General features: G+C 39.2%; 1 protein-coding gene across 1 annotated transcript in view; it reads left to right on the forward strand.

The window, feature by feature from the left end:
- Positions 1-11,343, forward strand: part of PLA2R1 (phospholipase A2 receptor 1) — a 108,460-nt gene extending 97,117 nt beyond the window's left edge. Inside the window, 8 exon segments of the mRNA XM_079781872.1 lie at positions 259-497; positions 2,358-2,526; positions 4,215-4,355; positions 5,426-5,542; positions 6,768-6,944; positions 7,685-7,717; positions 7,845-8,053; positions 8,055-11,343. Of these exon segments, the coding sequence (XP_079637998.1) occupies positions 259-497; positions 2,358-2,526; positions 4,215-4,355; positions 5,426-5,542; positions 6,768-6,944; positions 7,685-7,717; positions 7,845-8,053; positions 8,055-8,099 (1,130 nt within the window). The 3' untranslated portion in view covers positions 8,100-11,343.
- Positions 11,344-13,435: the final 2,092 nt, after the last annotated feature.

Consider the following 13,435-nt stretch of genomic DNA (forward strand, 5'->3'; position numbering starts at 1 on the left):
AACCTTCTAGAAATGACATTTACTATATGTTTATATTTTTAAAAGAAACTCATTCATTAAATGTCCTAAGTGTTTAAATTCTTTAGCATCACCTGTGCTTTCAGGTAGTGTCCTCGGTTTGAAGTCGTCAATTCTGAGAAGAAAAGCGCTGCTGTTAACAACAGCAGGGACCATTGTGGCAGCTTCCCATGCTAAGCTTTGCCTCTCCCTGCCTCCTCCAGATGCTACTAATGATTTTTGTTGTTGTTCTTGTTCTAGATACTTCTGGACATGGTGTAAATACATCTGATATGTATCCAATCCCCAACACCTTGGACTATGGAAACAGAACTTACAAAATAATCAGTGCAAATATGACTTGGTACACAGCAATAAGAGCCTGCCTGCTGCATGGAGCAGAACTGGTCAGCATTACAGATCAGTATCACCAGTCCTTCCTCACTGTTATCCTCAGCCGGCTAGGACATGCCCACTGGATTGGACTCTTCACTGCAGATGTAGGTGTCCTCCGATCCCTTGGACAATCCTCACCTCGTTCTGTTTCACATCTACTTCCTCAATAGGCTAGCCACTGTATTAGCACAGAAAAAAATTTTCCCCAGAAATAATAGTAAATGGAACATTTAGGTAATTGGCTTATTTAGTAACTATTGACCAACCTTATGAGCAGCCTATGACCACAATATATGGATGAATATATAGAGTATATTCACTTAGAGTAAATATTCACTTGCCTAGTTTGTGAATATAAACTAGTAATATATTCACAAGTAAATATTCACTTCCTAGTTTCTGGAAATTAATGCCCTTTTAATGCCCTTCAAAAGTTCTATGAAACTTTCTGAGAAATTTCAAGATGCTTCCTCATGCACTGGAACACATCCTACACTCAGGCACCTTTATTTGGGTAATTTGTTGCATTTAAGAATTTCCCAAGAGAAACAAATCATACTTCCTGTTTAGAAATTTGGCTATTAATAACTTCAGTATCTCTTGACATTTACCATGTCGGTTATTTTTCTCCTCTGGGAATGTAGTTTGGAGAGTAAGTTGTTTTGTTTTGTTTTGTACGTTTTCTTTTTTCTTTAATAAAAATATCACACACCCAAATTAGTGAAAAGTAAATCAATTCTGTCATGACCTCTAGTGCTACTCCCCAAAGTCAATCACTGTTAACCATTTCTGGTGCGTCACTTAGAAATTTTCTGTATAGGCACATATATGTAAATGTAATGGATGAATATGTATATTGTTTTTTAAATACAAATGAGAACTTACTAGATATGCTATCTTTAAATTTGCTTTTTTAATTTAATACTAGTAGCTCTTTGCACGAATCCATGAGTGAGTAGCTTGCTGCAGCTTGCCTCAGCTGGCCACCCGCACACCCGCCGCTAGTAGCTCTCCACTGCTCATAGCTCCCTGTGCCCTCCTGTAGCTTTCCACCCACTGCCCCGCCCTCCTGTAGCTCTCCAACACTTGTAGATTGGTCATGACATTACAGTGTAATGGATAATTAGCATATTCCTCTCTTATTATATAGGATACCTTGTACAGCTTTCAATGTCCGTACATAAAAATCTAACACATGTAAGGATATATCACACTTTATTAAACAATTCTCCTCTGAATGGATAGCTGGGTTCGTCCCAGTTTTCACAATAACCAACAATGCACAACAAATATCCTTTGCAGGTAGGATCAGTTCCCAGAAGTGAAGTTGCTAAGTATACTTTGAATTTTAACAAGTAGTACCTGTAATTTACATGCCAACATTAGTGTATGATAACATCTTGTTTTTTCACATCTTTGCCAACACTGGATATCTCAAAATTTTAATCCTTGGCAGTGAGATAAGTGAAAGGATGGTGTTTATGGTTGTTGACTGTGTTTTCATATTGCAGAATGTTTTAACTTATGCAGTCGATTTTTGCTTTATGGCCTCTGGATTTTCTATCAGACTTGGAAAGATTTTTCCCACACTGAGAGTATAAAATATTTAGCCAAGTTTTCTTTAGCACTTCTATATGTTCAATTTTATGTTTGAATCTTTGATCAATCTGAAATTTATTTTAGTGTAAAGAACAAGGTATTGATCCAACTTCACTCTGATTGCTTGCTGGGAAGTTATGGTGGCAGGGAGCCAAGAATTCCCCAAAACTAAAGAAGACATCTCTTGAGGCAGATGTTCTTTTTTTGTCAGGCCATATTCACAAGCTGTCCTAGACCCCCTGAAATAGACATCTAAGATGTGGAAATACAAATCTGTGTGTGGAGTGAGGGATGCCCAAACAGCATTGGGTGATGTCCAAACAGAAGTCTTGGCAAGGAAATGATGGCTCCGTTTCCCTCCACAGAATGGTCTCAGTTTTGACTGGTCAGATGGCACCAAATCCTCCTTCACTTTTTGGAAAGAGGATGAGTCATCCTTGCTGGGTGACTGTGTTTTTGCTGACACCAATGGGTGCTGGAGTAGCACAGCCTGTGAGACATTTCTGCAAGGAGCCATTTGTCATGTACCTACTGGTAGGTTCAATTCTAATCAACTAAAAACATAGGTACTGTGCACCTACTGTATGCAAGGCAGTATGCTAAGCAGGAGCTATGAGGAAGAGTAGTAAGGAGTGTCTGCCTCAAGAAGCCTTTGGTCTGGTAGGTGATGTACAGACAAATAACTGTTATACAAGGCAGGGCTACCAAACAATATGAGAAGTAGCAAGTGTTGTGGGGGGTAGCAAGAAAAAAATCACATCATATCCACTTGGAAAACGTAGAAAGACTTCTTGAAGGACTTGACTTCTTGAAGGACTTGACTGAGGAGATTTCCCTTGAAGAATGGGCGGGATGTAAATGAGGCAATGATGGGACATTTTGAGCAGAAAAGGTTGGACAAAGACAGGGAGGGAAGAAAGGACTGAGCATGTATAGGGCAAAGCTGATATTGAGATTTTCCTACATCACAAATTATGGTTAAGGGAGAGGTATGAAATCAGCTAGAAATGTGGGTTAGGAGAATGGACGACCTTGAATGCCAGACTGGGGTTTATGTTTAGGTCAACAATGAATAGGATTCTAGAGTTATTGTGATAATAATGGCAATGATATTTATGTCTATATCACATATATATTTAAATGTTAAGATGATAATAACATCTCATTATACTTAAAGTTCACCTGTATGAAACAAATTCAGAGCATTAAATAGCTTATTGAAGATCTCACAGATGTCCATCAACAGCCCCAGTAGTAGCAGACAAGTTTCCTTGCTTTCTAGTGTGATGTGTATCCCATCACACCAGACCCTTGTTCCCTTGATTGCTGTGGTGAACATAGAGTTCCTTAACACCAGTTGGTCTCTTTTTGAATCTCTCATTTAGTAAAAGTGCATTTACTTTTTACATTCTGGATATTATAAGTCAAATAGCATGCACTTTATGTAACTTCAGATCAAAATAATTCAGGATAAAAGTCATACTTTGGAAAAGACAATTCTGCTTCTAAAACACCACAAGAGTTAGCCTTCCCTTTCAACATCACTGCATTGATTGAGTGCTTTAGAAGCATCAGGCACTTAAACTTCTCACTTAAACTTCTCAAGCTGTAAGAAAGATGTTGTCGTTAGATCTCTTTTGTAGACAAAGAAACCAAAGTATAGGGAGGTTACATATCAGGCCCACAGCCACCTACCTAGGATCTCAGCGTGATGTGTCTGACTCTTGTGCGTGCCCTCCGAAGCAAAGTCCACCCCAAATTTCCCTGTGTTATGTGATGTGATGTGATATGATACACGATTGAATGCATTATTTTCTCTAATAGGTTGATTAGCAGGTAAGGATTTGCTAAGTCTATAATATTCAGCACTGAATGTAATAAATTTTGTACATTGCCTTTGGAATTGCCTTTTGCAAGTTTCATTCAGCTGCCAGTATTCCTAAGAATCATATCCCTCAATGTGATACTAATGGTAAACATGAAAGTCAGCCACTTCACCCAGGGTAAGCCTCTATACCCTGTTATGTGTAGGTAAAGGTTATTTCTGCTAGAAATGCTATAAACCAGTCCTAGTTTTGTAATCATGTATATTAAACCACTCTTCAGACTATTACCATGAAAATCTCATTACATATATTTATCTTGGTCTTTCATAGAATGTAATGCGATATTCATCCCAACTCAGTCACCACACTGACATCATGACTGATTTTTGTTTATAGAAACAAGACCATTTGGACACCCAGAGCTGTGCTCTGAAACATCTATTCCTTGGATAAAATTCAAAAGTAATTGCTACAGTTTTTCTACAGTCCTAGACAGTATGAGTTTTGAAGCTGCTCATGAATTTTGCAAAAAGGAAGGTAATTCTTTTGTGATGGTAACATACTTTCAATGTGTTCCTTCTTTTTTAAAATTTATTTTTATTTTTGAGAGTATTATAGATGTCCCCCTGTTTTCCCCTTTTATCCCCTCCACCCGGCTCCCGCCCCACCCCAGGCCCTCACCACACTATTGTCTGGGACCATGGGCTATGTCAATGTGTTCCTTCATGATATTTTATTAAACAATCTAATTTTTTGTCTCATGATTTAGTGATTTTAGCAGCAATAAAAACACTGAAAAAATAAATAGTATTACGTTTATTTGGAGGATGGCTAATATATGAAACTAAAGGCCTGGTGCACGAATTCATGCACGGGTGGGGTCCCTCAGCCCGGCCTGTGCCTTCTCGCAGTCCAGGACTCCTTGGGGGATATCAGACATCCCTCTCGCAGTCCAGGGCTCTTGCAGTCCGGGACCCCTTGCTCCTTACCACCTGCCTGCAACAGAGTGGGGAGAGGCTTCCACCACTGCCATTGCACTCGCCAGCTGTGAGCCCTGCTTCTGGTTGAGCAGCGCTCCCCCTGTGGGAGCACACTGACCACCACGGGGAAGCTCCTGCATTGAGCGTCTGACCCCTGGTGGTCAGTGCACATCATAGCAAGCAGTTGAGTGGCCTTAGCATATCATTAGCATATTATGCTTTGATTGATTGAACGGCCCACCAGACCAGTAGACCAGACAGTTAGCATATTAGGCTTTTATTATATAGGATTAAATGTCCAGTATAAAACTTTAAAACTTAAGATGATGTCTCAGAATACTGTACTCCCCCCCCCCCAAAAAATGTTCTTTTTGAATGCTTTTGAATTACAGATTTTTTATGTTCCCTAAAATTAATATTCTATGCTTTTACTTCTGAGATTAAAACTTGTATCTCTTAATAAATGTGGTTTTGCTTTAACATTTTTCACCAAAAATCAATTACATACACTGGAAATTTTCACTTTTCAAAGCCTGAGCTTTACAAATTATGGTATGGGAGACATTTTTAAAATTGTATTTACATGTAAACACAAGTATTTGTTCATTTGCTGTTTGTCTTTTACAGGATCTAATCTTTTGACAATCAAGGATGAGGCTGAAAATTCATTTCTCCTAGAAGAGCTTTCTGTTTTTGTTTCTTCTGTCCGGATGGTTTGGTTGAATGCTCAGTTTGATGATGACAGTAAGTAATTGGTGTAGAAAAGAGGAGAGAGCATAAATAAGCACATGGTGGTCAAGGTTGGTGAAAACGGCCTCTACAAACCAGAAAACTCTCCTTGGATAGATTTGATGTAAAAATAGCACACGTGTTAAAGCCATTTCTTCCAAAAAAACAAACAAAAACATTGCTAACCCTTTTCTCTATGCTATCCTTTCCTGTGAAATAACCCCAAATGAAAACAAACAAACAAGTTTATGTACATGAAGATGCTTGACTGGAACTTTATGTTCACAGACTGAGTCATAGACACCAAAACCATATTCATTTGAAAATACCCCAGGTTTCTGGGTGTTAAAAAGCACAATAGAGTGTGATGGTAACATTTGGCAAGCAATCTAATTTTTTGTCTGATAATTTAATAATTTTAGCAGTAATAAAAGCAATGAAAAAATAAATAGTATTAAATTTGTTTAATGTTTCAGTGATGAATTATGCTATTAGAATTATTTGCTACCCATAACAACCAAAGTTTATAATCAAATGAGAGCATAGTGTTCTTTCCTTTATTTAAATGATGGTTATTGAAAGTACATGTGAATACAATTATTTTAAGTGGTATGGACAGCTTAAATCCTATAAAACAAGTGGTGTACCAAAGTAGAGGGTGGGTCTACCCTGGCAAGCAGTATTATTTCAATCACTGACATTATTTAGAATTTCTAGCACATGGTGATAAAAAGCTGACTGATTTTTAGTTAGTTTTATTGTTGATTTTAAATCCTTTTCGGATAATGCACCCCTTCATTTCCTACACATGGATGGACTCTCCAATGGCCCCACCCTTTGGTATGCCACTGGCTTGCCATTTAAAGAAACTCGCTGTAAAATTCTTTTAGAAAGTGAGCCATTTTGTAATGACATAGATGTTAGGACTTCAAAGGATTTTTTTCTATGTTATTAGTTTAGTTTATTAAATGATTTCCTTAAGTTGCTTATAATGATAAGAAATATTTCAAAATCCAAACTTATGTTAGCAAACATGAAATCCTCGGTGAACTAAATTGGAACTACATTAAAATGAATCGGGAGTTGTTCACAAGGTGAGTTCATAACTGTACTTACTGAGTTAAAAGCACCAGATAAGGAGAGAATCTCATTAAATTTAGGGGCTGCTTTTTATGGTTCATTCTAGTCTTCGTAGGTTAGATAACCCACGGCCATTTTTAAATCGGCAATTTTTCCACAGATAAAACCATGAAGTGGTTTGATGGAACTCCCACAGACCAGTCAAACTGGGGCATTCGGAAGCCAGAGGTGGACCACATCAAACCTCATCTGTGTGTTGCCCTGAGGATCCCCGAAGGAGTGTGGCAGTTATCCCCATGTCAAGAAAAAAAAGGATTTATATGTAAACGGGAGGCAGGTGGGTAAAGTCAGAGGGTGATTCATCATTTTGATTCCACCCTATGTAATGTGGACCCACCTAGCATCCAAATATTCAGGAATTACTCAGATATATTTTACTCACATTTTTATTGCAAACAAAATGCACAGTGCTGAGACTGAATGGGAATTCTTTGGCTTAAAAATGGCAGTGTATGTGTTTGTAAGCACTAACAATGATTACTGTAAATCAGGGGTCAGCAAACTTTTCCAGTAAAGGGCCAGATAGAACTATTTCAGGCTCTGGGGGCCATATGGTCTCTGTCTTGCTGCCACTATAGCATGAAAACAGCCACACACAATGCAGAAATGAAATGTGGCTGAATTCCAATGAAACATCTATACTAATAAAAGCATAATATGCTAATTAGACTGGACAGCCAAATGACTTTCCAGACAAAGCCACGGTGGCGGGGGCAGAGGCAGAGGCAGTTAGGGGCGATCAGGCAGGCAGGCAGAGTGGTTAGGGGCAATCAGGCAGGCAGGCAGGCAGACAAGTAGTTAGGAGCCAGTAGTCCTGGATTGTGAGAGGGTGCAGGCCGAGCTGAACACCTCTCCCCTGCACGAATTTTGTGCACCAGGCCTCTAGTTACTTATAAAAACAGAAGCCCAGATTTAACCCATAGGCCATAGTTTGCTGAGCCCTGCTACAAATAATGACACCATTTTGCTGACTTAAAAGAAAAACTTCATCTCATTTTCTTTTGTATTTAATTTTAGATATTCACGTGGCAAAGGAACATCCAGGAAAAGGTATGTTTGGAGCAGTAGAGAACATTTTGATTTTTCTTAGAAGTAATAAAATAGAAAGTAACTATGTGAGGGTGTCTGTTGTACTTCATTACCATTGAAGTTTTCCCTTTTTTTCATCTTCTTTCAGGACCAAGTCACAGCATCGTACCATTGGCAGTAGCACTGACACTGATAGCAATTCTGGCCATTTCCACACTTGCCTTCTGCATAAACAAGCACAGCAGTGGTGCCTTCAGGAGGCTCGTGGAGTTTCGGAATCCTTACTATCCCACAACCAACTTCAGTGCAGTACATTTGGAAGAAAATATTCTCATTTCAGATCTTGAGAACAATGACCAACAGTAATGAAGCCAGAGAAAGCCACAGTCATGAGGACGAGTAAAGAAGACCGCAAGGAGAGCCTCGTCTGTATTTTTCTTTACAGACCAGATGCCATTATACTGTGAATTGTAACATTAGATGGGGGTTGATTTATTCATTTCCCGCAACTGTGATCTATTCTTTCAAAGGGGAAATTACACAATGGTTATTATTCTGAAAACAAGAACTATTAAAAGAAACTCCCTCTCGAAAACTCTCAAACCAATGTTAATAACAGTTTTTGCATTACTATGTTTCTACCAAATATTTTTGGGGGAATTTTAGAACTCAGCTATTTAGACATTTACCCACTTTCATTCCATGAAAAGAGAGGATGTAAAACTGTAAACTTATATGTGATAGGAAAAGGAAAAACCTCCTGTGAGGTTTCTTCTCTGTTTTTAATGCAATCTTTTTAATTCAATCAGTTTTAACAGCAGGGTTTGGAAAATACTGATTTCTAAGCTTAAAAGTGACAGGTTCTGGGCTCTAAACTAATATTTAGGGTGGCTCATTTTTATTACTTCTGATTTCTCAAACTAAAAGAAAAGAAAATTTACTTTTCTTTGAATAGTAAAATCTTGGTTAGCAGCATGCTTTCATAAACAACCACACAATGTGGCCCAAAATATTCCATTATTAAATGATGACTAAGTTTGATAGTTAAAAATATCTTAGAGATAAGCTTAAAAGAAATTTATTGAGATCTTAATCCTGTTAAAACTCATGGGTTTTATTAAAAACTAAAATAATATTTAGAATAATATTTAACACTCCTAACAACCAAAAAAAAATGTAGAATGTAACTTGAATTTAAAGGGGAAAAATTGAAGATCTGAATTATAGTTCCATTAGAACCAGACTCAAGAATATGTTGAGCGGCACTAAGTAAGTTATTCTCCAGCAGTAATTTAGACCCCTTTGCTATTTAAGGGAGTTTATTTGGAGTGTTCTGTTTAGTAAACTGTGGTTCCGGGGAACCAACTCCATTGTGTTGAACTAGTAAGTGCAGTAGGTAAATAATGATTAAAAGCATGCTACTGTCTGTAAATTTTAAATGACCGATTTTATCTTCCTTCATTAACTTATTATAAAGAAACATGACTTCACCATCAATATTTAAGGGTTTCCTCAGTCCATAAATGTTTATTGAATTCCTATTAAGAATCAAGTGCCATTCTACAAACTGGAGATACTGGGGTAAGCAGGTCCATGAGATCTCTGTTTTCAGGGTACTTCTTTTTTAATGAAGGAAAATGGGCAGTAAACCAGTAAAGAAATGCAGGAGCAAAAAATATCAATTGGTTATGAATATTAAGTAAGGTCCCAGGATAGAGAAAAACTGGGGGTTATCAGGGTCTCCCTAGAGTGTGCATTTTAGTTATTACAACCAACTGCCTCAAAGCTGGTGGCCACTAGTCACAAGGTGGAGCTCCGGGAGAAGGTATGAGTACGTTTCTCAGTGGCAAACCATCATCATTAGAACTACAATCTGAAGAGCATGCCCTCAGAATGAAGTCCCCATAGCTTGAAACAGTAAATACAGCTTCCCAAAGCAGCTCTTTGCTACTGTTGTGTGTATAGTTTACACACTGGAACAATCAGCTTCCATATTTTTTGTAAGTTTGAAGACTTTATTTTTTTTAAGATATTATATTATGTGACCGTTGTATATTTATGACTCAAAAGAATGATTGGCTTGAACTAACCAGATAATATAAAAGCCCAATTTAACAATCTATCAGGTGAAATTAGAGTTCTGTTCTGGTCTTTTCAGTGGACTTGGTAAAAAAAAAAAAAAAAAAAAAAAGCTAATCAATTATCCTTCCAGTCAAGCTATGTTGAAGTGGAATAGTCACACATAACAATTTGACCAAGTATGTCATTCATAAACTGGTTCTGCAGAAAGAAACTGTACTGCTTGCCAATGCTCTGTACTTTGATACTGAACCACATCTCCAGAGACTCTGTCCCCATGGACAGACCATGCAGTCCTTCACAATACTGCAAGTTCAGAAATAGAGAGTACCGAAGTAGTCTGTTTTATTCATATATGTGCACTTTAATAAACATTTTTCCATATCTATTTTTAATCTGAACTTGATTTCACAGCTGAAGCCTGAAAAGAAAAAAGTAGCAGGGTTACAAACACTTTATGCATAATTAATGTGCCCCCTCCAAAAAAAAAAATCAGTTATTTTCTAAGACTCTAGGTAATGGAAAATCTTGGATTTTTCTTGTTTAAGTCCAATGGCTCTTCCCATCCCAGCAGTCTTCTTGCAGTTTAAATGTTTCTTCTATTGAAAGGTCCCCTCCCTATCAAGCATGGATTAGATGGTGTCTTTAGATAAAGGTCCAGTCTTTTGGAGTTTCCTTTCCCTCCTCGAAACGATGGATGGATATATGAGAACTTGGTGTGTCCTTGCGGTACTGGGGGGAGAAGGTGATAACGGACTGTGGAAGTGTGTTACCTGGTGTCCACTGAAGGTAGTTGTTTGGCCCCACTCTTGGGAATTCTGCTGGAATCTGCCATGAAGTCTATAGTTGGTGCAACCTGTAGTCTATTCTCTTTGATTTGGCCCCATCCCGCCTCTCTCTGGCACCACCTAATCCCGGGAGAATTGGTTGTGACTCCCATTCAATTCCCTACCTGGACATTGCAATTCTTGGCTACAAGGCTACTTCATCCCTGCAGTAGTGAGACCCTGTCCAGCACCATCTGCTATTCTGTTAGTCAGGGGAGGCTACCTGCTGTAGCAAACAATCCCAAAGTCTTGGTGGTTTAACAAGCAAAGGTTCATTCCTCCTCCACACCGAAGTGAGCTTGTAGGGGGACTTGGTTTTATTCAGTTATTGGCAAGTCCCAGTTCTTCCCTAGTCAGGCCTCCGTCTCCTAAAGCCTTGGAGTCCTCCAGTGGGTCTCCTGCCTCTGAAGAAGTTAACTTGGATACGTGTTTGATTAATTACGTGGCTAAGTCTTCAAACTGAGGACACATACCCTGAAGGTGCATAAAGATTTCCAAGGGACAGAGGGGCATGGGTATTTTTAAGGAGCTTAGTTTCCAGAATCTTTAACCTTCATACAACCTTTGGTTGCGTGAGAACACCCTGAGATTATGGTGTCATACTGATTCTTAGTTCCTACATCTCTTGACACAAATGCTTGTCTTTGGCTTTAAAAAATGACATGGCTTTTACTCCAAATCTTACTGTGATCCTTCACTTTGGGGAAGCTTCCCTGGCACCAAAGAAAAATGTTCAAAGTAAAGATGTCAGTGCAGCATCTTCTAATAAAGGATTTATAAGCCCAGTGCACGGCCTCATGTGTTCCCTGTGTCCATACATTTTTCTGTTAAGGGTGAAGTGTTGAGTTAGCAATTCCATGTTGGGATATTCTAAGTTAATATGCATTGTATAGTGGAACATCAGAGATGATAACCACTTTGTTTAAGACTTTCTTTCATCCAGCCCCTGGAAAGAAAATCTGGTGAAAGTAAGGAGAGTGTAGGTATTGATAAGAATCTGATGTCTTAACTTTATCCTGGTAAAAAGCTCATGGCAGAGCTCTTAGATTTATCTATCTTAGATTTCTAAGGATGAGTAATAGCATACTTGTTGAGTTGAAAAATAAAATCCGACTTTTTCTGAACATTGTCTTATTTGGCTCAAGGTTTTGACAATGAAAACTGGCCTTACCAATTAAGTTTTTATGATGAATATTTTTCATTAGTTGAATAAACTAAATTTGCAACTTTAGTGTTCTGATTAAAGTACTTATTAAGATAAAGACATTTTTAATAAAAAAGTAGTATTTATTGAAGTATAATGAAATTAACAATATTTCATTTTTCCCAACCTTACCTTGTATATCAGATAAAATAAAGTGTCTATAAATGAAAGAATAGCAGGCATAATTAATAGTCATTTGAAAAGTCTTACTAAAGTCTTTTAATTTTACTTCTAGGAAATTAACAAACAGTTAATCATTCTAATGACTGGGTAGCAAATTCTTTTGCAAATTGAGTGTTTCCAATTCTTTACTTTAAGCAAAATTCAAAAAGAACATAATCAAATTGTCAGTTGATAGATGATAAAAATATTTTTTAATGTATGATCACTGTGATTTTTGGCACATATGAGAAAATAATTCAAATAATGGAGTTATCCTAATATATAAAAACCCAGGGTCCATAACATCCAAAATGACCGAAGGCTCGACTGATTGGAAGTCAGTGCTGGGTTGCCATGGTGACCCAGCACTGACTGCCAAGGGGACTGCAGATCAGGCCCAAAGAGAGGCCTGGAGAGAGAAGCAGGGTCTGATCCATAGCCTCCGTGGCAGCTGTTGATCAGCCTTTGCCTCTCTCTCTCTCTGGGGACCTGGCCAGCAGCCACACCTCTCTTTCTTTTGGGCCTCCGCTGCGGCTGCGGATCAGCCCCGCCTCTCTGATCAGGCCCGTTGATAGGCCCGGAGATGCTGACTGGCATAGAAACCGACCAATCAGAATCTAATCTGGGGGAAGTGTGAGGAGCCAATGGCTGCCTAGGAGGCAGAGCTGTAGACACTGACTGGCATAGAAACCAACCAATCAGAACCAAATCTGGGTGAACTGCAAAGGCAGAACCTAAGATGGGGGCTGAGGAGGGGTTTTAAGGGCAACAGCTATTTGGTATAAGGTGTAAGAAAGTGGTTCAATTTTTTTAATGACCAGTTTGGCAGTATAGTGCATATGGCTGGCTCTCAGTCCAGATATAGGAATTAGGTATTTTTGTCTGCCAAGAGCATCTCCTCCTGATGAAAAAGACGCCCCACCCACCCCCCACCCCCCACCCCCCATTTAAGTAAACCTATCCTATATAATCTATCTATACTACTAAAAGGGTAATATGCTAATTAGACTGGGTCGACCGGCCATCTTTCGGACGTCCAACTTCCTTCCTGACAAAGCCACGGTGGTGGGGGCCAAGGCAGAGGCCATTAGGGGCTATCAGGCTGGCAGGGGAGAGCAGTTGGGGGCGAGATCAGGTCTGCAGGGGAGGACAGTTGGGGGCAAGATCAGGCTGGCAGGGGAGGGCAGTTAGGGGAAATCAGGCAGGCAGGCAGAAGGGTTAGGGGCAATCAGGCAGGAAGGCAGAGGCAGTTAGAGATAATCAGGCAGGCAGGCAGGTGAGCGGTTTGGAGCCAGCGGTCCCAGATTGCGAGAGGGATGTCCCTGATTGGAGAGGGTGCAGGCTGGGCTGAGGAAACCCACCCCCCATGCACGAATTTTGTGCACCAGGCCACTAGTCTTCTATAATAAAAGGCTAATATGCAAATTGTCCCCTCTGGAGTTCAACTGACCAGGAGTTCGACCGCCT

The sequence above is a fragment of the Cnephaeus nilssonii genome, assembly GCF_951640355.1.
Source record: "Cnephaeus nilssonii genome assembly, chromosome: 10".
Classification (NCBI taxonomy): Eukaryota; Metazoa; Chordata; class Mammalia; order Chiroptera; family Vespertilionidae; genus Cnephaeus; species Cnephaeus nilssonii.